At 34.4% G+C, this 26,976-nt stretch overlaps 1 protein-coding gene across 2 annotated transcripts in view; it reads right to left on the minus strand.

Moving 5' to 3' along the window:
- Positions 1 to 5,368: 5,368 nt before the first annotated feature.
- ATAD2 (ATPase family, AAA domain containing 2) overlaps positions 5,369 to 26,976 on the minus strand; it is a 55,061-nt gene continuing 33,453 nt past the window's right edge. The window contains exons 14-28 of one of the 2 annotated variants that reach the window (XM_011360780.2): positions 26,803 to 26,962; positions 25,992 to 26,082; positions 24,812 to 25,126; positions 24,191 to 24,323; positions 23,650 to 23,836; positions 22,782 to 22,967; positions 16,053 to 16,188; positions 14,695 to 14,891; positions 13,982 to 14,141; positions 11,930 to 12,052; positions 11,658 to 11,801; positions 9,678 to 10,073; positions 8,003 to 8,136; positions 7,011 to 7,139; positions 5,369 to 6,249 (exon numbers count right to left, since the gene is read on the minus strand). In XM_011360780.2, the coding sequence (XP_011359082.1) occupies positions 6,205 to 6,249; positions 7,011 to 7,139; positions 8,003 to 8,136; positions 9,678 to 10,073; positions 11,658 to 11,801; positions 11,930 to 12,052; positions 13,982 to 14,141; positions 14,695 to 14,891; positions 16,053 to 16,188; positions 22,782 to 22,967; positions 23,650 to 23,836; positions 24,191 to 24,323; positions 24,812 to 25,126; positions 25,992 to 26,082; positions 26,803 to 26,962 (2,536 nt within the window). In that variant the 3' untranslated portion in view covers positions 5,369 to 6,204. The remainder of the gene's footprint in view (positions 6,250 to 7,010; positions 7,140 to 8,002; positions 8,137 to 9,677; positions 10,074 to 11,657; positions 11,802 to 11,929; positions 12,053 to 13,981; positions 14,142 to 14,694; positions 14,892 to 16,052; positions 16,189 to 22,781; positions 22,968 to 23,649; positions 23,837 to 24,190; positions 24,324 to 24,811; positions 25,127 to 25,991; positions 26,083 to 26,802; positions 26,963 to 26,976) is intronic. The other variant, XM_011360781.2, reaches the window with a different exon arrangement.

The raw sequence follows: 26,976 nt of genomic DNA on the forward strand, positions 1-26,976 counted from the left end.
TAGATCCCATGCTCCTTTACTGAAATTTGGGCTTCCCTTCACCATATCCCTAATGGGCCTCCATTTTCTGTTAACTTCATATTTTCCTAATCTGCTCCTTAATCTTCTGCTTTCCTTATCCATTACCCAGTCATTAAATCAAATATGGACCTACCATGATAAGTGCTGGATCTATAATCATAGAACAAAATAAACTTACTGACCTTAAAAACCTATAATCTTATGGTGAGACAAACATTAAAAAAAATTATAACATATATAGTTGCAAACTAAGAAGTGTCATATAAGGGTATTAGGGATTAAATGAGAGATTAAAACAGAAAATCTATTTTAATAGGTTTAGTTTAAAAAGTAGATTTAACAGAGGGGCAATAGGAAAACTCTAGATGGTAACCTTTACGCTGAGAAAAAGAGTAGGAGCTAGATATGCATTGGTGGAGGGAAGAGCATTCTAGATAAAGAAAAGAGTATGTTAAAAGCCCAGCAAGAAAAAAACCGCAAAAAGGCTAAGCGTGGCTGGAGTGTTATGGGCCAGAAGAGTGGGGAGGTAAAGCTGAGAGGTAGGCAGGAGCCATAATAAGGATCAAGAATGGCAAGCGTTTATGAGTATGAGCAAATGGCGGTATCAGATTTGAGATCCTTAAAAGAATATTTTGGCTACTAGGTGGAAAATGATGGCAGAGGCAAGAATAGAAAGCAAGACCAATCGGGAGGCTTCTGCAGTAGTGTAGGCACGTGACTATCATGGGTTGAGAGAACTAGTGGATGAAATGGAGAACTAAGATATTGGCTTTTTCTAATCAAGACTTGGTAATGGACTAGAAGGCGAGGGAGAGGGAAGCTTAAAGTTTCTGGCTTCATTATTTGGATGGATGGCAGTGGCATTTATTGATAAGGGGAACTCTGGAGGAGCAGTAGGTTCAGAAAAAGATCAAAATATGTTGGTCTGTAGTTTAGAAAAGTGATATGGCCTGGAGATATAAATTTGGGAGTAGTTATTATACAAGTAGCACTTAAAGCCTTGAGAGAAGGGAACGACACCTGGAGAAAAAGTGTAACGTGAAGAGAGCCCAGGACCAAGCTCTGAAGAACATGAAGGTTAAGGGTAGAGGAGGGAAGCCATCGAAAAGTGGGCAGAAAAAAAGAGCAGCCATGGAATCTGGAGGGAAAACCATGCACTTGTATGGCTGCATCACAGCAGGCAGAAGAAAACTGTTTCAAGTAAGATGTGTGCTCCATAGCACAGAATGATGCTGAGTGGTACAGTATGAAAGACTAATTGCGCATTCGATTCAGCAAAATGGCAGTCCTTGGTCCCCTTAGTAAGGGTAGTTTAAAGTATTTTTGCAACCAGCTGTATCCTTTTCCAATTAGGCCCTTCTCCCAAACCAAAAAGCAAAATCATTGTTAAAAAAAGCAAAAACCAACCTCCTTCCTTTTGCTTTGAAACCTGCAGCACTCTTACTCCAAGATGAGTAACTCCCCTTCATGCAAAATCAGTTCAGAATCTCTTTCATCTTCTTCCCCATCTTACTCTCATATGACAACCTCCTTCCTCTTTATCTTCTGAGGAAGACTCAACTCTAGGGGAGATCTGTCCTTTTTCATCACTGTGACTTCCAGACAATCCTAACTTCAGTTTGGAGGCCAGAAGTTCCATATCAGTATCACTAGGCCAAAATCAAAGCATTGGCAGGGCTGTATTCCTCTGGGGAACTAGGAAAGTATCTGTTTCTTGCTTCTTCCAGTTCCTCCTAGTGGCTGGTTGTGTTTCCTTGGCTTGTGGCTGCATGATGCCATTCTTTGACTTGATAGGCTCATTGCCTTCTCTTTCAAAATCTCATTCTGCTTCGCTTTCATTGGATACATGATTGTATTTAAGGCCCACAAAATAATCCAGGATAATCTCCCCATCTCAAGACCCCTAATTTAATTACCCCCAAAGGACCCTCTCTTTTTTTTTTTGTTTTGCCATAGAAAGAAATAGTCACAAATTCCAGGGTTAGGATGAAAGTGTCATTTGGGTGGCCATGTTTCAGCCTACCACAAAGGTTACATGCCAAGTATGGACTATAAGGACTGTACTTTCTTCCAACTCCCCAGCATCCTGCTATTGAATGAAAAACAAGATGTTTCTAATTGTATTTAATTCACCCTCAAAATTGGAAACTTTTCTGTTCCTGTCAATATCCTCAATCTCCTAGGAGTTTATCTTTATAACTTAAAGAACACTATCTTTAATGTGAACTGTATTACCAAGAAAGGTCTAAGCTTTCCTTTATAAAAATGCCTCTGAGGGCTTCTTCCTTTTGACTCTTGCAGAGCTTTAGCCTGTCACTTTTTTCTAGACCACCCAAGACAAGTTTTCAAGTCCATTTGATGATGCCACCTGTGTGCTCAAGGACACAGTGGCTCCTTATTTTTTCAGCTTTTACTTTCAATAAGCAGCAAGTCCTGAAGTTTGAGACCCTAAGCACCAAAAATATTGTCCCCAACTCTTTATGTATCCTATATACCCTTGCTGGTTAAGAAATGCATTCCATTATCAATAGAGATCCAACCAACAGCAGCAGTTTAAACAAGGCAGTTTATTTCTCATTTGAATAAGAAATCCACATATAGATAAGGGCTTCAACAACAATACCCTAAAGTTATCATGAGCAACGTTCTTTCTTTACTTTTACGAAGTTGGACATGGGTTCTATCTTTAAGATCACCTCATAGTCCAAGATTGCTTCTGGAGTTACAGCCATTATATATACATAAATTCCAGGCAGCAGGTTAAAAAGGAAGCACAGAAGAGCACAAAGTGCTCTCATACCTTCCCTTCCAAAAAGCCTTCCTTAAAATTGTGCATACTTTCCTTTGTTTCACAGGGGCCAGAACTAAGTTCACATGCTCATATCTTGCTGCAATATAAGAATGAAAACGATTTTCCAGCAGGATACACTCACTGCCCAGGGCTTTGTTACAAGGAATGAGAGAATGGATATTAGGGGTGAAATATCACTCTTTTCCTCAATGTCCTATTATATATAAAGTGAGTTTTAATTCCCGCAATATCCCACAGCAAAAAAGTAGTTACCTGATATTCAAATCCTAATAAAGTCTCTCATATTATGGGGCAATCTCAATTGCATTATTTTACGCAACAAAGTACCATGAGTGGAGGGAAGACGTGAGCCTGAAATAAAATCAATACCACAGTACATACTTAGAGGGATCCCTGAGAGAATCAGTTAAAAATAAAAGGCAAAGGGGATGCATAACTCCACATTACTCAAGAGTGGGCTGTACATAGTCATCTTCTTCCAAAGTATAGGACAAAAAAAGGAGGGGGAAGTAATTTTACAAAGGAGAAACACGAGAAACACTACTCTGCCAGGTGATCAAGGTCAATCAACAGTCACAAATCATACTGACAGTATGTAATCTTGATATACAATCACTTTACTTCTGTGACCTTCCTCTCAAAATCCCATTTCGGTCCTTAAGAAAAACAGACTAATTCCAATAGAGGGGCATCTTCCAGAATACTTGACCAGTAGTCCTCAAAACCGTTAAGTCATCAAAAACATCCACATCCATTACTCAATTGTCTTTTTCTTGTTGAGATTTAACAGCCCTTTATAATAGCATTCCGTAGAAAAAGCACGAAGGTTTTAAATTTTGATTAGGTCCTATATATCTAATTTTACTTTTGTTGCTAGTGTTTTTAGTGCCACATTTAAGAAATAATTGCCAAATTCAAGGTCATAAAAATTTGTCCTTGTTTTCTTCTTCAAATTTCATAGTTTTAGCTCTTAAATTTAGGTTTTGGATCCATTTTGAGTTAAATTTTGTACATGGTGTGAGGTAGAGGTCCACCTTCATTTTTTTACATGTGGATATCCAGTTTTCTCAGCACCATTTGTTGAAAAGACATTCTTTCCTTCATTGAATGGCGTTGGATGCCACTGTCAAAAATCAATAGACCATAGACATATGGATTTGTTTCTGAACTCTCAATTCGATTCTATTGGTCTGTACATCTATCCTTTGTGGCAGTACCACACTGTTTTATTAATGTAGCTTTGTGTAAGTTTTAGAATATGAAACTGTGAGTCTTCCAAATTTCTCTTCTTTTTTCAAGATTGTTTTGGCTATTCAAGGCCCCTTGCGATTCCATTATGAATTTAGGGTTGACTTTCCCATTTCTGCAAAAAAGGCCACTGAGATTTCAATAGGTATTGCACTGAATCTGTAGACTGCTTTGGGGAATATTGCTATTTTAACAATATTAAGTCTTCCAACCCATGAATACAGGATGCCTTTCCATTTGTTTAGGTCTTATTTAATTTCTTTCAGCAACATTTTGTACTTATCAGGGTAGAAGTCTTGCACCCCTTTGGTTAAATTTATTCCTAGGTTTTTACTGTCTTAGATGATACTGTAAATAGAATTGCTTTCTTAGTTTCTTTTTTGTATTGTTCATTGCTTGTTGCAACTTTGCTGAATTTATTTATTAGCTTTAACAGATTTTGTGGATTAAGATTTTCTACATATAAGATCATGTCATCTGTGAATAGTTTTACTTCTTCCTTTCCAATATGAATACATCTTATTTCTAACTAATTATTGTAGACTGACTGTACTTTTAAGCAAGAAATGAGAAAGAAGAATTCCAGGCTTGCTATTTCAGCATGGTTTTGAAAGTCTACATTGGAATGTAGACATATTACTTCCTATGTCTGTAGACAGTATGTCATTCAAAGGATAGGAAGTACATTAGTCTTTGTAGGTAAAAAACATACACCATGTAAATAATCCAGTGTCAACAGCATTATAAACAGCAATAAAAAATTTTTTGCATTGTTTTATACTGAATTATCTTTAGGACATTTAAAAATAATGAAAAAATAGAAAGAAATTTGAGAAGCAATTTTTACCTGTAAAATTTATTACAGAAACTATCTATACATGATGAAATTTTAAGTATAAAAGATGAATCTAAAATAAGTTATAATAAACTTCCATAAAAATGAGTGTGTGTGTGTGTGTGTGTGTGTGTGTATGTGCACGAGAGACGGGGAGAGAGGGCGAGGAAATAAATCTAGGAATATAAACATTCTTAAATGTTTTCAGTGACTGGCATTGCTTTATAAGTTACATAAGATAGTATCAATTAAGGTATCTGAATTACTGGGTTTCAGAAGGCTTTAAATAAATATCCAGATAAATCAACAAAAAACGCTCAACTCTGAAATTGTATTAGAATCTAGATCTCTCATATGAGATCATTATCCTCTATTCCTTTTGAAATTTCCAACAGAAGCTATTTTACAAACTAACATTAGAATGTCTCCTAAGAAAAAAAAAAGAATATGCATGGTGGTGAATGAATGGCTTTATTGCTTTAAGAAAGAAATGTATTTTTGGTATCATTAATACAAAATTCATAATATTTATATAATTGTATATAAAAGGTATCTATAGAATATAACCTAAACACAAATTTAGAAGGATATAAACATTTTCAAATATAAAAACTTTGTGCTATTAAAAAGCTGTTTAACAAAGCAGTTATTAACACATTTGTTGTATATATAATCATAAAAGTTAACTAAAAAATACTTAAACTATTAACCCAAATTAGAATTAGAAAAACGTTTATCTAAAAAGCATTAATTTTGGCATTCGAGTACAGAATTGTCAGGGGCCCTCTGGCAAATCATAACTTGACACTGGCTTTTAAGTAACTAGGCATGGGAAGATAAAGGCAGACGGGAGAAGCACTGAAGAAAATGAAGATGGTAAAGACACAATAGTTAAGTTTCTAGCCTGATACAATTGACTATTCACAAGAAGAATAGAATTAAAAGTGCTTAAAACAAAAAATGTCAATGTCACTAATTACTCAAGTGCCATAAAACATTAGTTATCAAATTAACTTTATTATTAAGAGCTGGCCACACTTCAACTAACGATATGCCACAGCATTAGTACCACTGCAGTGCCTTGTTCAGTCACACTCCCAGTATTTATCAGTAATCTCTGTAATTTATCTTACACATGTACATAAATACCAAGAAACTTTAAATATTCTTATTTACTATTTTAATTTTTTCCTTAAAGATGCAGGATTTCATCTTGCATCAATTATGTGGATATGACAAAAGTGAATTAAATAGATACAGAATATAAAGAATATATGATACCATGACGTCATGATCTGGAACAACTGAAGTTTTCTACCTCTTGCTCCATTTTCTAGATAAACGAGAGAAAGAAAAATATAGTAACTTTCAATGTGGAAAAAGTTAAAGAAACACTACTGTATTGCTGGTTTCCCACCCCCCCAGTCAATATCCTTAAGAATTTATTGCTCATGTACATATCTGATAGTGAAAATAGAAATTTAGTTCAGTATTAAGACTATCACATAAACTAATATCACTGATGAGCTTTCATTATTTAAATCCCTTTGAAATAAATATGAGGTGCATTCATCTTAAGTTAAATTCAAATAGTTATAATCAAGGCACTGGTTTACTTATAAATACTAATATTTTATATTTTGTTGGTACTAGTATTACATATATGATACAATGTAGGTACCAAAGTATACTTTAGTAGGTATATAGTAGCTACCAGTAATATTTAAATTATACTATATAGGTACCATCCAAAATGTTTTTCCCCCCAATATCTATTTTTAAAAGTTAAGTACTCTAATACCCATTGTAAAGCAAGATTAACTAGAGACAAATAGGTCAATCTTAAGTCTATCTTAAAAAGGAGCTATGTATCTTCATTAATACATAAACAAAATAAAGATTTTCATAGTTTACTGATACTGCAGTAAATAAGCACTCCCAGTGCTTATTAAAGAAACACAAACTAGTGAAGTGTTTGATTAAAAAAAGTATAGAACTCAATTATACCTAGAAATAATCCATAATGCACATATTAAACAATGGTCTTTAAAAATTCTTATAAAATTGGTTAATTTCTTATATAGATTAGTTTACCTGAATAAGTGTTGTTTTGTCATAGTCCCTGCGATGCTGATAAATACACTGGCTAATAATTGCATACAAATTTTCCAACTGAAAAATATTGTATTCTTGACTCTTTTTAACAACAATCTTCAAAAGATTCTAAAAGAAAACATGAGTATTTACATATTTGAGAGAGAAATTCTCTGAGACAAGATATTTTAATTTCGAAGATTTGGGGAATGTTTAGCATATAAACTAGAGAGAAGGCAGACCAAATTATTTGATGAGATATGGCAGCCTCTGATAGTGGCTCCGGCATTTCACTGTAATTATTATTATCATGATTCTATGATTCTGTCTCTGTGTTGGGTAACTCCCAACTTAAAAATTGGAGGTGGGGAGGTTGCCTATTTCCATTCTACCCATAAATCTCTACAGACAAATTAAAAAATAACCTCAAACTAGATTAATAGTAAAAAAAAAAAAAAGCAACATTTTTGCAGTGTATATTATGGCACTGTAAGTACATTATAACTAATTCCATTATGTGAAACAAAAAGAAAGTACATAAATGGTGAACCACCTCACCACTTCAGAGTTCTTTTCCTTATAAAAAGGACTTTCCGTCTGCTTAGTGTTTTTTTTTCATGTCTGAAATGGACTCACTGGATTTCTCTGATTCTTCAAGCCTGGCCCTACCAGGATATGCCATTACCTCATGGTTAATAAAAAAATGCCATTATGGAAGACAAAAAACTAACTAAAATTGTTATAGGTAATGGTCATAAAAACAACATATGGGATCAATGATATAGACAAATCTGTTAAAACTATAATGTCAACACACTAGCCATCTCCAGCTACCACCTTTATGAAAGTTATAATATACCAAGCTTATCCTTTCATAACAGATCATTATTTATTGCATGCCAAACTGGCAAACTGTACTATTACAGACCCTCTTTTGGTGGGTTATGTTACTAATGTGCACAATGAAAGCATTATAGTTTCAGTTTACATACTTTCAATCGTTCGTGGTCCACAACAAGAGAGGGTGTAGGCTGAGAAAGAATGGCCAAAGCCTTCTCAACACTGATGAGCTGCTGCTGCTCTACTTGGGATCGTCTAGCTCGAGTCATTCGCAGAACACACATTTCTAGGATAAATAATTAAATAACATTATCATTTGATTCACAGACATTATAATCTCTAAAATAAATATTAGGCAAATAAAATAGCAGGACATATTTACTAAGATACAAATACCAATTCTGGCTTATTGACCCTACTGTAAGGTTAAGAGTGTGCCACTTACACACTCAAAAATTAAGGACATTTTAAAAGTATTTTTCGATTGAGTATTTCAGGGGATCTTCAACAGGTTAGACTGTCTTCTACTTAGGCTTAAGACCCAGAGACTTCAAGAGCGAGATGGGACCTCAGTAATCTATATCAGGAGTTCCAAACTACCACCCACAGACCAAATCTGGCCTTCTGAAATAGGTCAACTTCTGTAAGAACACTATCACATCCACTTTACATAGGCATGTCACTGTGGCTTTTCTGGCAGGGTTGAGTAGTTGTGAAAGAGGCTGTAGAGCTACATATTTACTATCTGCTCTTTATAAAAATTTGTCTTTCCCTGATCTAGAACAATCTATTTACTGATAGATGAGAAAAAATGAGGACAAGATTTAAAAAGACTTTTCTAAGGTCAATACACCTAATTTTTAAAGAACCCAAATCTCCTGATATGTAAACAAATACCTGTCTCATAAGTACTTTTTAAAAAAGATGATAAAAAATAAAAAGAATCTAATTCTGAATCCAAATAAAACATACAAATTATAAAGTCAGAGGATTACCATTTAAAATAACCAGATTGAAAAGGCTATATTCTAGTCCATCCTGCTATGATTTCTCAAACACACTGAAACTCATTTCAAGACAATCTTTGAAGATTTACTTATAGCACATAAGCCACTGAAGAAAATCAGTATCATTAAGTCAATACCTGTTTTTGACCAAAATACCTTTTTGACTCTGTTATTGCTCTTTTTGTTTTGTAAGATTAAATAATGTTCGCCTTTTCCAAATATTCAACAAATCTAATGCCAAAGGTCTACTAAGATCCAGATGGAAGACAATTCTAAATAAAAAACTTTGGGAGTGAAATTATTAGAATAAATATTATCTTTGAATTAACTTACAATATGGATACAGAAATGATGGGGGTAAGATTTGTTCTACATCACTCAGCAAGAATCACAAGAAACTGCTTATCTTGCTTAAAGATGAGAAGGTATCCTGCTAGCTTTTAAAAACTGCAGAGGCAAGCACGTTGAGACATGCTTTAGCTGAATTATTTTATTCAATCTTCAAAATATGTCATTAACCTGCAACTATCTACCCCAATTTTACAGAAGAGAAAAGTAAGGCTGGTAGGTCAAGAACCTTGCCCAAGGTCACAAGCTACTAAGTGGTGGACTAGGAGCTCAAATCCAGGTCTGTTTGATGCCACAGTGTGCTTTTAACAACACTGATTTATTAGCTCAACCTATATTAAGATAATGCTATTTTTACTAATTAATACCTGCACTGTGAAAGACAAGAAAAAATAAACTGAGATGGTAGTCACTTAAGAACTTTGAGTAAAACATCTTTTAAAAATTAAGAAGTTGTTTAATTAAGACTTACCTTTTGCTTCATTTTCATCAGATATATCAATTATCTGAGAGCCAAAAGCATCTCCATTGCAAGTAATCTTATCTTTTCTCAATTCTGTACATGCTGTAGTCTTCCCAGATTCTTCAAGTTCATTCTCAATACTACAAATACTTGAATTATTATTTCCCAATTCTTTTTTGCTTTCAGAGACATTTTGGTACCTCTCATTTTCTTCCATTGAAGACTCTTCTGTGTTTCTGGTCTCGTTGTGGTCTAAAGTTATATCGTGATTTTCTTCTGTATCACTCTCAATTTTGTCATCTGTGACATTCTGGCTATCATCTTTTGCCTGTGAAATTCTCTTTCGTTTTGTTATGGTGCCTAGATACCACTTCGACTTTTTGCGGATTTTTCTCTTCAACTGAGCTTCAGAGAATTTAAAGAGAAAGGATAAAAGAATATTTGACAATTTTCTAAAGGCTAAGAAAGTGAGGGAAAATACCTCCTGAGATATAAGAGGATAGAGAATTTGAGAAATCACTGTAATTTTGAATGGCTGGAATATAGAGCAAAAGTATACAGTACTGAGAAGAAGGTAGAGAAGTGGGCAATGACCTGTCATTCTAAGGAGTTTGAATTTTCCCTTGAATAATTATAAGGAGAGCTATGCATGATCTGTCTGATGCGTATATTACAAAAAAAAAAAAAAAACACTTTGGCAGTAGTGTGAGGAATGAACTAGAGAAAGGGCAAGATTAAAAATGGCCTACACTTAAGTGCCTACCATATAGCAGGAACTCTTCTAAATCCTTTCTGTGCAACAACTCACTGAAATTTCACTTTAACCTGATCAGGTTTTACCATTATAAACGTTATTTTATAGGTGAAGAAACTGAAGTATACAAAGATTAAACATTCTGCCTAGACTAGACATAGTATAACCACATTGCGATATTATATTTGGAAGATTTATCTATACTGTTAGATGTAGTTGAAGTTTAATCACTCTCACTGCTGTATAATAATCTGCATTTTTCCATTCTACTGCTGATGGGCATTTGGATTGCTCTCAGTGTTGGGCTATTATGAATATCTGTTCTATGAACATTCTTGTATGCGTCTTTGAAGAATATCACGTATGCAATCCTGCTGGGTATATAGCCAGGAATGGATTGTTTTAAGGGGGTTCATAGGGATATTAAGGACATGAAAAATGACTCCCTTAAAACAATATTATATATATGTACATATATGTGTATGTGTGCATATGTATACACACATATTCATATACATGCACACTTGCTTAAAGTTGATTTGACTGAGAGCATTCTGGTAGGGGAGGTCTCTTGCTGGTTTGCCTTGCTCATCTTCCCTTCCCCAGCTGCCTGTTCCCTTTTTTGCAAAAGCAGTGCTTACTTTATCTCAAATCATTACCCCATGATGGACAGACCTGCAATATAATAATGGAAGGTTCTAACACCAGCAACACACACACACACACACAATTTTAAAACTTCTGTTTGAAAGCACTGGAGATCTAATAAGGCACTGAGGAATATGACAACAAAGTCTGGGAAAACATATGGATAGCTGAGAGACTAAGAAGCTGAGAATTTGACATTCATGGGGCTTAGAGAGCAAAAAATGGAATTAAGTGCCTGCCAAGAAAAGGAGGTCTTGAGAAAACCCATGGGCTTTGGGTTGGTACCCTGTGAAGTTACATTCCAAGCATAAGGAGGAACAGAAAATAGACCTGAATTTATAGCAAATGCAAATCAGTTGCAAATCAAGTCAACACACAATGATATGAGGGTGAACTGAGGCTGCAAGTGGTACAGCATTACGAACCTGGGTTTATTTCAAGAATGCAAAGTTACCTTAATAGTAACAAAATCAATATAATTCACTACATCAATATAAAGAAAGGAAACTTAGGTAGAAAGGAAATGGCATTAGAAGAGAATAAAAAGGTTATCATTTCTAAGTGAATATTACCCAAAGCAAACTTACCAGGAGTGCTGCAAGCCACAGGAGTACTGGGTGTCTTTAGCTTTTCATTCTGCTCTGATTCTGATCTTCTATCACCAGCAGGAGTGGAATTTTGCTTTGGCATCACATGGTAATAAGATGGGGCATATTTGGAGGAGCTACAACCTTACAGACATGTGAAATGTCAAATCAAATTTCCAGATTTCAAAATTATTTGAAGGATTAATGAAAAGAACTCATAGTACAAGGAAAAAAAAAAAGCATCTTTTTCTGATGCCAAATAATTTTCCTACCTCTTTTTTTCCTAGATTCCTGAATTTCTTCACAAAGCTGTTCAAAGTCTTCATCAAGTTCTTCTTTAATTATTGCATAGGCAGTATCTCTTAAAGCACAGGCTCTATGCCTAATAAGACGATCTGAGAAATTTAAATAAAGGGCTTTAAATTTTTTCCTTTTAACAATTTACCAAAAATAAACTGAACATTTTGGGCTAAGGTTGTAGCCATTACAGTTCCTCTGTTAGTTTTACCAGGAATAGTAAAAGTTACTGAAATGGTGTTATTATGTTTTGGTGCTAATCTAATGTTCTGGACATCTGATTCAATATGGCAGACTAACCCCAAACAATTTTATTACTATGTGCTATCCAGATCCTTTTAAATATCAGAAAAAAAATGTAAGAATCAATCAATAGCAAGACTAAATAACATAATGACAACAAAAACAGAAAGGAAGGCTATTAGTGTCATCAGTGAACCAAAATGTAAAAGAATTTCGGAAGAGATACAGAAAATGTTACTGCATTGACAGAGAAACTAAACAAAGACAATGAATGAGCAATCAATCCTACACAGGAAACATTGGGGAAAATCCTAAAGTGAGTCCAAGTACTATAAACTGGAATATACTGAGGCAGAAGGCAGGTAATAAATGAATAGCTGGGTCAGTCCCTCTCAGAGGGCAGCAGGCTCCAATATTCACACCTAAGTTGTTTTTGACAATAGTTACACTGTCAGAAGGGATGTTAGAGAAGGTTCTAACATATCATCTGAGCCTAAAGAAAGGCAGAGCAAAATTGAAGCATTGGTGTCCAAAGTGTGGTAGCATCAGAATCACCTACGAACTTGTCTGAAATGCAAATTCTACAGAATCAGAAACCCTGGATATGAGGCCCAGCAATCTGTATCTCGTCTTCTAGGAGATTCTGTTGCTTGCTATCATTTGAATATCACTGGTCTAAAGTAATTTCAGGCTGTCACATGGACAGAAAGAGAAGTAGCAGCAGTATGATTGTAATGAAACAAAAAAGCCCTCAGTCTTTAGGTTAAACGCTTCTTTCTTTTTATAATTAAGGGGTGTTCCCAGCTTGGTAGCCTGATTCTCACTGCTTACCTCCAGAACTCTGAACTACAAGGAAAAGCCTAGGGAAGGTGGGGTGGAAGACTAGGAGGGGAAGACAGTGAGCTTTTCAATTGCTGAAGAGGTCTCTATGCTAATTAATCTAATTTATAAGCACTACCAATTTAAAAACAGAAAGCCAATGTACTGGAGGAGAAAGTTTATGCAGGAAACAGATTATTTAAAAAATATATATTATCCACTCAAAGTGTTAAAGACACTGCATCCATAAAACAATAGGAAGCTAGAAAAAAGAAATACCTGAGAAAAAATATTTTTGGAAATGAACAAGTTTATATCAAATATGTAGATATTTGACTACATCATTATATATTAACAAATATATACTTAAAAAAAATCCTGTACTTTATAAATTTTATTTATTAGACTGGTGAGAGTGAAATGGGTATATACACAGAAAAGGTATGGATAGACACCCCCAAACTTAACAGTGTCCACCTTTGGAGAAAGGAAATGGGGGACTTAGTTTTTAAAACATTACTATTAGCAAGTATTGCATTGTATTACTTTTGTGACAAAAACTGTAATGCTCCTAACCAAGAAAATCCTTTTGAACCTATTTTATTACAGTGTTTATTTTTCCACACTGAGAAAGAACATTGATATACAAAGGAAACAAGCTGAATTGTTATTGCAACGTTGTGTCTCATTAGAGGATATATTATGTAGTAAACACAGGGGTTTTAGAGTGAAAGAAATCTGCATTCAAATTCTGCCTCTGCCACTTCTTGGCAGTACAATCCTGAGTAAGTTTTTTAATCTAAATTTGTAATGAAAATGAGAAGGATGGTTGTTGTGAGAATTAAATGGCACTGTGAATATAAAGTATTTACAATACAGCATTTGGCATAAAATCAACCCCCACTAATTGTTAGCAACTTCCATTCCACCCCCTTTCCAGCTGGAAAAAACCCACTAATGCTCACCTCCAGGATCTCTATCTGGATTGTATTCTAAAGCATTACTACAGATTAGATCAATATCACTCAAATAGTCTTTCACAGTCAGATACTTGTGAAGATCAATTTTACTGATTACAGATGAAAGGTCCATTGGTTGCTTTATTACAGTGACATAATCAGGAACCTAAAATTCAAACAAATGACCGAATCACTAAATTAACTCTGAACATAAAAACATTTCAGTCAAGTTTCTTTACCAGGCAATAGTAGAAAATAAACACAAAAGAGATAATGATAACATATTAATATGAACCTTTGACTCTATTTAAGGCTGGCTTTATTTTGTATTTATTCCTATTTTTGGGTAACTGTATCTTCAGTAACATCCTATACCTCTGTCCTAAACCAAACACCACCCATCCTTCCATGTCAACTTAAGGCTTCACTCTCTCAGCTCACTCTGTGTAGGTTAATACCATGTAGCATTAAGGCATTCTCAAATGGCTTCTAGAATGTTTGGGCTGAGCAGACTAAGTTAGCTGTCTATTTTCCGCAGAAAAGGAAAATACATTATCTTGAAGTTTCCATGTGCTTAGGATACCACACAGCACATTTCCATATACAGAGAACGAGTTCTGAGTGTAGACAGAGAACCGCATAAACTATTCACATATTCTCTACTTCTGAAGCATTCATTATAGCTCAGAACACATTTGATCCAAAGATTAAATTAATACCTCATCAGGGTCAACAGGTTTAGTAAATACTCTGAATCGCTTGTCAATAGCAAGCCTATGTGTAACATTTCTTAAGAAAATCCTGAGTTCTCTAAATGTATCTTCTTCTTGTTCTTCCAGTCGTTTCACTTCTTCTGCTGTCAGTGGTTTTGGCTCGGGTGGCGGTGCTACTGGGAGTACCTCCAGGGCCTGCAAAACTTCATAAAATGGAAGATGTGAGTTACTGCTCTCCCATCATATCAAGTGTGACATATGATTCAGTGCACATGGCAGCCAGGCTTTCAGAGGTTATCCTCCTTATATGTAACAGGAAATGAGAGAATTTGGAATGCTAATTCCCAAGTCATTACGTCTGTTCCATTTTAAAATCATTTGAGAAATTATTAAAACTTTAAAAATGCATTATTTCCAGAACAAGAATATTCTAACTATTGAAAAAGTCTTCTCTACTAATTTTGAACTAATGAAAAACTATGGTATGTTTCAAATATAACAAAAGTTTAATTTTGTTTTACTAGATACGCATTGACTACTCGGGATCAAAAAAGGAATATGAGAGTACTGCCCCAATAAATTAGCAAACTATTTTAAGGGAGTAAGACTAATTATAACAACATTGTAATGTCATATTAGTATGAAAAAGTACAGTGGGTCTAAGACAGAAAATTAGTTTTGCCTAGATATGTTAGGGAAGAAAAACTGAGTTGTACTAAAAGAACAAGGATTTCCTTAGGCAGAGATGGGGAACGAGGAGAGAAGCATTACTGACAGCAAGTATGAACGACATTATGAAAGGGCAGCTATACGTTGCCTATGGTATAAAGATAGAGTGCTTTGCAAGAATAGAGGTAGGGGAAGGAGGGAGAACAAAAGTGTCAAAAATGGGCTTGGAAAGACAGATTTGGGCTACACTATGAATTCCAGGCCAAAGTGCACACAGGTTGGGGCTATACTATGAAAGGCCTTGTGTGCTTTAAGAACTTTAGTCTATTTTAATGGGGAACAGATTTTTAAAAAAATTTATGCCTATAGAACCTGGTCTCCCATCCAAATACTAACCAGATCTGACCTTGCTTAGCTTCTGAGATCAGACATCGGGCTTGTTCAGGGTGGCATGGCTGGAGACCATGGACCATGGCTCCACAGGGGCACAGACCCAGAACCTTCTGCGTGTAAAGCAGATGTGCTAAACGCTACACTATGGAACCACGTCTGGGAACAGATTTTTAAGCAGAAGTTATCAACCTTACGACTGAAGTTTTGAGATTGTGTTATAAGAAGATGGGAATGCCATTTACTGCTATCCCATTCTCACTTTCTCAAAATTATCGCATATTAACTTTGATAGAGTAACTAACCTGCTTTCTTTTTTGATATAGGAGGCTTAGCAGCTTGCTTTAGAATTAAATCTTCAAAAAATTTTGTCCGTTCTTCTTTACTAGGTAACTGGACATTGAAAATTTCTCCATAATCATGGATAAATAATTCTTGTACCTTAAAAAAGAAAATAAGTGCATCACACACACACAAGTATCAATCATTCAATGCAACAGTAGGTTGCACATATATATTTTTAATAACAATCTAAGTTTGTAATAAAGAAATGATCTTTAAATTTTTTACATATGCTGGATTTGTGTATAAAGCCATATATGCAACAGATTAGAAACTAAAACACATGGGATGTTCTTTAAAACTCAAGACTGGTAATTGACATGGCATTATTTTACTTAAAGTATTTTGTTAAGATCAATTAATTCACTTTCAGTCTAAAGAGAGCTATGAGAATGAGTGGGTTGTTCAATAAGAATTATTGAACAAGTGTTGGTAAGGATGTAGAGAAATTAAAACCCTTGTGCTGGTAGGACTGTAAAATAGTTCAGCCATTAACATTCAGTTAACATTCACCATAGAAAACAGTATGATGGTTCCTCAAAAGGTTAAACACAGGATTACCATGTAACCCAGTATATATATACATTCAACAGAACAGAAAACAAAGACTCAAGCAGATACTTGTAAACCAATAATCACAGCAGGAGTATTCACAATAGCCAAGAAGTAGAGACAATCAAAGGGCTCATCTCCAGATGAATGGATAAACAAAATGTGGTACACAGACATACAATATTATTCATCCTTAAAAATGAATGAAATTCTAATATATGCTACAACATGAACCTTGAAAAGGTTAGGCTAAGTGAAATAAACCATTCACAAAAGGACAAGTACCATATAACTCCAACTATATAAGCTGCCCAAAAAAATATAAAGGCAAAACACATTGCAAAAGAATGTTTCTAAACAAACCTCTAGACTCTTCCCAGTACTATTATGAGAGGGTAATAATGTTTATTCCTTGTATAACACTTGTGTACTTTTATAACTTTAATGTAGAGAAGTTTATATTCATACCTTTTGTATTGTCTGCTTTGCAGTCTTCCATGCTCCAAGATAATAAAAATGTTCTCCTCTAAATACATTACATTATGAACATTTCCCTATTATCTCAACAGTCTCTATTTTTGATAATTAATTTATTAAATTACTATGCATACAAAAGTCTACTAATGAACTATATTCCATTAATTTGTCCATTCTGGCCCAAATTCCAGAGTTTTAATTACTAACTGTGGTATATTTTAGTGTTTGATGGGTTGGAAACTGCTTTTTCAAAAATTTCTGGGAAATTCAAGGACTTCTTTCTACATATTAATTTAAGAATCTACTTATTTTATTGTGATTTCTATTGGAATTTGTATCTTTCCCCTCCCTTTTGGCCTGAAAGTTTTATGTTATATTTCTATTCTTTTATTGTTACGTTTTAACAGACACATCCGAGGCTTCTTTTCCAATCAAACTCTAAGGTTAATAAACATTTACGTAACAGAAAAAAATCTCAATGTGCTTTATTTCCATCGTCTCCTTCACCATGTCCTCCTGCCATTTCAAGTTCAGACCAAGACCAATTTAGATTTAGTTTCGCATTCCTTTATAATTTCTTTCTATCATAATTTGGTGACGTTTTACTGTTTTCTTTGCTCACTGTTTGTTACATGCCACTTCCACAAAATAAAAAATCCAAGAGAAGTACTTCTTTAATAATTCTTTCAGTCAGGGCTTTATGGGCAACAGTTTCTTGGGTATTGCATGTTCGAAAATATATTTTGTTCTCTAAATGCTAACTTCACTGGGCAAAAATAATTATAGGCCCAAAATTGTTTTCCTTCGAATCTTTGAAAATATTGCTCAGTTGTCTCCTTAGGAGCCAGTATTACCAATGAAAAAGTAAAAGCAATTTGATTTTCAGCCTTTTCTACTAATGATTTTTTCTCCTGGAAGATTTTCTCCGTAGTTTTGGCATTCTGAAATTTTATTTAGATGTGGGCCTTTTCTTTTTTTTCGATTTTATTTGTTTATTAATTCTTTAATGTCACCACCTTTTATTTGACACCTTTTACCCCATCTACCTCCCTCTCCCACCACCCCCCAGTAGCCACTAGTCCATTGTCCATTGTCCATGTCCATGAGTCTATTTATTTGTCCTGTTAGTTTGCTGTTTTTAGGTTTATATCCCACATGTAAGTGATATCATGTGATTTTCAACTTTTTCTGTCTGGCTTATTTCGCTTAGCATGATTATCTCGAGGTTCATCCATGTTGTCGCAAATGGAAGTATTTCATCTCTTCTTATGGCTGAGTGATGTTCCAATGTATATATGTACCACAGCTTCTTTATCCAATCATCTATCATAGGACATGTCAGTTGCTTCCATGTCCAGGCCGCCACGAATAATGCTGCTGTGAACATCAGTGTGCAAATATCTTTTTAGATATAAGTTTTCAAGTCTTTGGGGTAAATACCCAGTAGAGAAATTGCTGGATCATATGGTAGATCAGTTCTTACATTTTTTGAGGAACCTCCATACTGTTTTCCATAGTGGCTGTACCAATTTGCAGTCCCACCAGCAGTGTACGAGGGTTCCTTTTTCTCCACATCCTCTCCAAAAATGTGGGCCTTTTCATATCCATCAAGTTGGATCTAGGTCTTTTAAATCTGAAGACTTATAGTATTCTTGAATTCTAGGATCTGTTCTATTTAGAGACTCTTCTACACTTCTCTTTTCTCCTATAAATCTCATTACATAGATGTTAGACCTGAATCTATCTTGTCCATTTCCTTTACCTTTTTCCTCACTTTTCAAATCTTTGTCCTTCTGTACTATATACTGTAAGCATTCCTGGTCTCATGATCTTCCACCTTGCTAATTCACTCTTCACCTGTGTCTGCTCCTTTTCAGGCCTATGGGTTTTTTTTTTTTATGTGAGAGGAGTAACTTAAAATGTCTCCAATTGGTTCTTTTCCACAAAAGTCTGTTGGTGATGCATGGATATGATTATGGAGTTTTCCTTCCGCAAATGCTTATTTATAATCTTATTTCTGCTTGGAAATCTGACTGTCCACAGATGATCTTCCGTTTATTCTAGCTTCTATTTCCAGTGAGTATGGAAGAAGCTAGTCTATAGTGGAAAATGAATGTGCCTGTCATTTGTCTTCTGGGCACAGGGGCTTCCCATTCATCCTGATATCAACAGCCATAGATAAATCACTGCTCTGCATACTAGTCCTTGGGCCCACCTTCACTGCTCTATCTGAGGACAAACAATTCTGCTGACTACTTATTGTTGACATGGCCAGAAAAAAGCCAATTACCCTACAGTTATCCAAAGGCTCTTTCGATTCCTTCCTAGCACTGACCAGAGCTAGAAATCACTCATCTTTCCAAACAGCCCTTTCATGCACATCCTTTAAACTGTAGTTACCCTTATCAATGTAATCCCCACTGCTTTATCTTTCATGGATTCATTAAAGTTTCTAATCTATTGATAACATTCTTTCTCATTTTCCATACTGCTCTGAGTTGTTAGGGTCCACTCATTTTTGACTTATACGCTCATGCATACAGGGACTCTGAAGTTTTGAGATGAATAAACTTTAATGTAGCAAATAATGGTACATGCAATATTATAGTCCAATGCTACAGGCATATCACTGAATCACTAAAGACTATGTAAGGCTCAAAGTAGACTCGCTTATTTGCATCTATATAGATTATTAATTTTTTAAAATGAGCAAATTCTGGTCCTGTGCCCACTCCACCATACTCTACAGTATGGTACTGGGATACTTTACCCAGTTTACAATTATATGCTTAGGAAATATTGCTCTAAGAAAACAGAGAAGCTATACTTAAAAAAAAAACAAAAAGAAAAAAAAAACAAAAAAATCCTTTTAAGTACAAATTCCCACATTCTTGATAAAGTTATACCATATTAAACTAATTAGTTTTTCAACCTTCCTATATCCATATAAAGAAAAGTTTAGCTAGCTTGTCTTGTTACCAAGAGTATCAATTCATTATCTTTGTTTCAAACTTTAAAATGATTAACAAAGTTTTAACTGACAGTAAGCCAATGGTATAACGAGACCACCAAACAACAATTCTCCTTTACTCTGTTAATCAGAGCACTGCTAGAATACTTCATGTATTCTGGGTACAGCCTTTCAAAGGACTATAAAGGGAAAGACATTCAGGAGAGGGACTAGCATTTGGAAGAAACTAAAAATATGTGTAATGTATGGCAGGCCAACTATTATCACAGTCCACATTCTCTTTTTTTGTGCACACTGCTATATCATATGTCCTAGTCTCCCTTGCAATTAGGGAGAGCTATGTGACTGAATTTTAGCCAACATAATGTAAAAAGAAATAACATACATTACTTTCAGATCAGGCCCATGAATGGGCCATTCCTTTTAGCTGGATGGAATGAAAGCAACCTGGAAAGCCATGTGATGAAAACAAGAAAGATCTCAGCGCGAATGTCTGAGTGACTGCATGGGGGAGGGTAGGTCTGTCAATCTAGGCACCTGCCTAGTATTGTTAAATGAGCAAGAAACAAACTTCTATTGTATTAATAACCCCAAGGAATATAACATATAGAAAAAGAGTTTAGTGTGAATAAGCCTGGGACAGAATGGAGAGATAGAAATGAACATAAAAGAGTATTCGATTTGATTATACAAAGAGTTGTCATGATTAAGACAGATTAGACAGGTTCTATACAGTACCTGGGAAACAAATGGAGATTAAGAAATGGAAGCTGCTCAAAAAAGTTGATTTTTTTAGGAGCTAGAGCTAACAAACTGAATAGCAAAGAGAGTGTTTTGACAAAGATAGGATATTCACATAACGAACAGGCTATAAAGGAGAGTACAGAACTTGGTGATTAACTAAACTAAAAACTTTAAGGACTCTTCCCACCCTAAAAGTCTGTAATATATACAGGTCCTCAAATAATGGTGTTTTGTTATGATGCTGATGAGATGCTGCAGGAACTTAACTCTTGTTTATATCAATAAGCTTATGGTAAAATCGGTTTCATTATATGGTGTTTCACGTAGTCATTGAACCTACTGACAACGTTAATAGAGGACTTACTGTGCTTAATGTTCATTTCCCAGTTTATTCAACTGTTGGTTGAATAATTCACAATCAGCTAATAAAAGAGAGACATCAGGGACATGATCTGGTCCTTTGAAAACTCCTTGACCTCATTTCCTTCTACTACGCCCTTTACTCACTCTGCTCTAGCCAACCACCTGGCCTTGCTATTTTCCCAACACACTAAACATACTTTTTTTCCTTTCTTCATAGTCTCTGCACTTGCTTTTCCTCTGCCAGGAAACTTTGTCCCTTAGATATTCAAATGAATCAATCAATACTTTACATTTTTCAGGTCTTTGCTCAAATGTCATCTTCTTAGTGAGGCCTCATGTAGCCTATTTAACAATGTGACTGTGACCCTTCAGACTCTTCTGGCACTAAAGTTTTCTCCATAGCAATAAGTTAGTATTACATATTTATTTTTGTTTGTCTCCCCTCAACTAAAATATAAGCCCTAGGAAGATACAAATTCTTGTCTATACTGTTCATTGCTATATTCCCAGCGCCCAGAACCATGCCTGGCACAGAATAAGTACTCAATAAAGGTTTTTAATAAAATATTTGAATTTACCTTCCTACAACTGTCCTAAAACTACAAATCAATTTTTTCAAAGGTATGGAAAAACTTATTAATTCATAAAGAAAACACACAGAAGCTCACAATATGCTTATTATGTACTCCGGGAATAGAGAGGTAGAAAAAGAAGTCCCTGACTTCATGTTCTTTATATTCTGCTAGAAGAGACTGTCATACAAATTAATATATAATGGCAGGTAGTGATAAAAACAAAGCAGAGTAAGAGAATAGAGAGCGTTGGGCAGAGGAGCTGTTGCTATAATTGAGAAACCAATCAGGAAGGCCCCTCTGAGGTGATATCTGAGCAGAGACCTGAAGAAAATAAAGGACCATGCCAGGCAACTACCTAGGAGAGGAGTACTTCAGACGTAGCATGAACTTTTGTTTATCATTAGCAGCTGTCTAAACTGGCACAAACTTGAAGGACAATAACTTGGTATTATCAAAAATTTTAAATGTGCATACTCTTTAATTAAGCTACAGTTATTCCACTTCTAGGAATGGATACTAGAAACCACACAGTAATACTCATAAAAATTAAAATCCAAGGATGGTCACTGTAGCAGTTCAAAAGAAAAAAACTAGGAAATAACCAAAATATCTATAAATAAGGATTTGGGTAAATAAATTAAGAAAAATCAAGACAATGGAAAAAGCCACACCACTCTTAAAGGAATGAAACTTATGTATTGAAGAATATAAAAGATATACAAAGGAAACTAAAATATTATGTCACATAATTTATATTATTTTGTAAGAAAAATTTGTAACGTAACCTTACTATACATATCTACATCTATGCACACCACTCTGCCTAACAAGCACATATACCAAATAGTTAACAATGGTACTTGATAAGAAAACTTTTCCTTATCATTTCATTCACTTCTGTGGCACTTGGAATTTTTACAATAAGCTATTACACTTTGGTACAAACAACTTCCTCTTTGAAGTATAATGATTTCCCCTGCCTACCCCCCACCCCCCAACACACAAATTACCTCTTCTGGCAGAGCAGAATGAGGTTTATCAGAAGTTGCAAGTAGTAAAACTGGAGCAAATGAAGGAATATTCTGTAATAACGTGGTAAATGTGGCTTTGAGTGTTGGACCGACTATTTCCCACCACAAGTGGATATGAGGAACATACACGATGCTTGGTGCTGTTCTCTTAGCCTCACGAATCATCTAATAGAGAGAAAAAAAATTACATTCAGTTAGAGAGCCAACACATCAGTAATGCTAGCTTTATCAGTCTACAATAATGTTTGACTTCCCAGTTTTATCATATAAAACTCTCGAGTTTTTAAAACGCTTCCCCCAGGCCCACAATTTTGTTTTTAAATGTTTTCTAAGTCTCATTTTTAGAAAAACATAATTGCTTAAAGCAATTAGGAAATATCTCAAAAATTCTAGAAGACTTTTCTGTTGTAACCAAGGTTAAATATAAAAATATAAGTGTAAATACTTTTACATTAAAAAATCAAAATATAAAAATAGCAAAAAACAGAAGCAGCAGTTTCTGAATACTCACTATTTAGCAATCCTGGTTTAAATACTTTACTAATTTAATTCTCAACAGCCATACAAGGTAAATAACTACTATCATCTCCTTTTTGTAAGTGAAGAAAATGAGGTAAAGAGATCTAACAATTTTCTAAGGTCACTTAGATATTAAGTGGTGGAAATGAGATTTAAATCCTTTTAATGACTAAGCAATTATGCATAGTTTTATTTCATAAACCTAAAGTTACAAATCAGAGACAAAACAAAACAAAAAAACAGTGCAAAAAGAATGAGGCAATTCCAGATTTTGACTCTGGAAGACTGCTTTGTCTTACAGCTATTTGTCTGGGTAACAAGGAATTACCTGGGCACACGTTTCTTCAGGAGATGTAGCACTGACTCCAAAAAGAACAGGAATGTCTAATGTATATACTGCAAATTTTTCCAAAGCATGGATGACAGCTGGTGCCAAATGAGAACCTTGCCCAAATCCTGGTTCTCCTACAATCAATATTCTTGGTCGAAAAGACATAGGTTGATAACAAGCATTTCTGAAAAAAAGGAGTAATAAGCTGTGTTTTAGGGAAAAAAAACAAAAGTTTAAATTTTTCTCCCAAATTACCAATTATAAACTTACATAAGTCAAAAATTTTGAATACATGGTTGGCCAATCATAACAGCATGGCTCACATGGTTTTTGGAAACAATTAACTTCCAGATTTTTAAGAATACTTTATGTAGTGCAATTTCTACTATAGTGACAACTGCAACAACAAAAGATTTTTTGATATTTTAACTCAAAAAAGGCAGATTAGTTGACATCTTATATCTTTTCAACCACCATCTCATTCAGTTTTAGGGAATTTACACACCAAAAAATATATTCATTTACAAGGGAAATGTACCTATTCAAATGAAGAAAATTAAAATTTTCTTTTGCTTTATTAAAGGAATTTTGAGAAAGCCCATTTTCATGTACTGATGGAACATCATCATCACTGTATGCCAAGTCACTTTCTAGCAGAGGACAAGAAATATCTATAAAACAAAAAATTGTACATTAGTAACTTTTCTGGATGCAAAGCAAATTTTATGAATGTTTCAATTAGCAAGTCAGTATACTTTAATAATTTTTTAGAGAATCAAAAATATTCGTATAGATTTGAATAACAAGTACAATAAGTACTCAACATTGTCAATAGGTCCTACAACTTTAAGCAAAAAGATGTATAAAGAAACCAATAAACATGAGTTAAGTTCCTACAACATCTCATCAATGTTATAATAAAATGATGCCGAACAAATCAATGTTATACAAAGACCGATATAGAGGTAAAAACACATTCCAAACTTAAAAGAGATTAAGTTAAGGGAAATTAATGAAGTAAATTTCTTTCAAATACTCAAGCAAAGCATGACCAAATTCTTTTCAAGAGGTTCTGTATAAAGCAACATTTCTGGAACGTATAAAACATTTAGCTCTACTAACTATGAAAACTAACTTTAAATGGTCAGTCATTTCATACCTGAGTCTAATGCTTTATGTGTTCTGACTTCTGCGTGTGGAAATACTTTCTGCAGGGCTTCTAAGATCTTGAGAACAGTGCTTTGCAGGAGTGGTTTCACAATGGTGGACAGCGCCTGCCCAGGTGATGTCACAGCTCTCTGGGAGGCTGGTATCATCTTTTGCATAGCTACCTCAAAATCCTTAGCTGAGATATTAATTGAAGAGAGATCCAACTGTAGTTTCTCACTAGTAGTATAGATCTGTGGGTAGCGTCGACGCAGAGCACATAAAGCGGCCTCAGAGCATATTGACTTAATATCTGCACCACAGTATCCTATCCAAGGCAATCAAAAGAAAAAAAAAAAAAAGTAAACCACCACTTATTAGAGTATGGCCATGGTTAAAATGAAAACTTAGCCTAACAATATGGTAGAAAACATTTAGGAGTAACAAGGATAAAATTCCTCATTTACCTAGTAAACTTATTCAGTGGTGATAACCATCAACAAGTCAACTTTTGAGTGAAATATGCAAACACTAATATAGCTTAGGGGTCAAAAGCAAGAGTTTTGAAATCACAGACAAGGTTCAAATTCCAGTTTGTCATTTATTAGATGTGTGATCTTTAGAGAATCATTTATCATTTATGATCTGCCAGCCACTTCTACATCTGTATAAAATGGAGGTATTACCTACTTCACTGGACTGATGTGAGAATTACCTGAAATAACATATGTAGAATGCTTAACAGAATGACCAGAAAAACGTAAACAGTCAGCAGATTACTAGTATTATTATTGTCTACTTTGCTCTAAAATTCCCCAACACAGGGGATGAAAGAGATAGATGGGGTAAAGGGGTCAAATATGTGGTGACAGAAAGAAATCAAACTATGGGAGGTGAACACACAATGTAAATATATATATATGCTTTACTGTTAAAATGTACAGCTAAAACTTACTGAATTTTGTTAACCAATGTCACCATAAAAAATTAATTAATTTAAAAAAATTCCCCAATAGCCAATTTGAATATCTCTATTTAACATCTGGGACTTCGTAGAAAGAAAACATGTCACAAATAAGGGATGAGAAACAAATATAACCTCATATTTCTTTAAACATAACCTTGCAAGACTACAACTTTCTTCCATCTTTGAATGCATATATTTCTTTTAATGCTTAAAAAGCAATGTTTACCAACACAATTTTCTGCTAGTTCTTCTAGAAATAGGTCTAGTGGTTTTGGATTCCAATCCCTTGTGTGAATCTTTAGAATTTCTTTTCGAGCCTACAAAGAAAAACAATTTTTTACATCCATAATAATAAAGAGCTATTCGGATTAGGATAATTTCAATTTTGCTTCAGAACAATTTAAAACTTTTAATTGTCTAAAATGTTAGCTATCAATACCTAAATTAATAGAAATATGAAAGTGTTTTTTAAAATTTAAGGAATTTGTTAAACAGATTTACATTTATAGTACTCTAGTTCCATTCATCACAAATATGAATGAGAGAAATTAAATAACTACTGAACTATTGTTCATGCTGGTGCATACTAAGAAATGTTTTTATGAGTACTGCTAGATCTACTCATGTTTTCTTGCTTGGTAATCAAAAGATTAAGTGGCTTTAAAATAACACAGTGGTACCCACGAAAAAGCCAAGGCTAATAAATTAGCTAAGGATTGACTATTCATTAGGCCATGGGTTCTGAAGCAAAATAAAGTTGTGTGATTAACATCCAAAGGCTGCACTCAAACTGAAAGAATTTTAAGAGTATTTTTAGGGAGGTATTATTTAAAAAAAAATAATAATAAATTATCTGAGTTCTCATCTTTAAATAAAGTAATACCTCCCTAAAAACACATACATACATGTTTGAATATTAATCATATAGCTTTGCTTCAGAACATACAAAACTCAATCTTCAAATTTTCACTGTACCAAGGATTGCTCATGATAAAGGCAACACATTTTGTCAAAATTTAGTGATGTTAAATTCTTACATCTTTATCAGGTAAGCTGAAAAGGAATTCTCTGTCAAAGCGACCAGGCCTTCGTAAAGCAGGATCGATGGAATCCAGCCTGTTGGTAGCACCAATGACTACAATTTCTCCTCTGCTGTCCAATCCATCCATAAGAGCTAACAGGGTGGAAACAATAGAACTAAATTTAAAAAT

The sequence above is a fragment of the Pteropus vampyrus genome, unplaced genomic scaffold (assembly GCF_000151845.1).
Source record: "Pteropus vampyrus isolate Shadow unplaced genomic scaffold, Pvam_2.0 Scaffold59, whole genome shotgun sequence".
In the NCBI taxonomy this organism is placed as follows: Eukaryota; Metazoa; Chordata; class Mammalia; order Chiroptera; family Pteropodidae; genus Pteropus; species Pteropus vampyrus.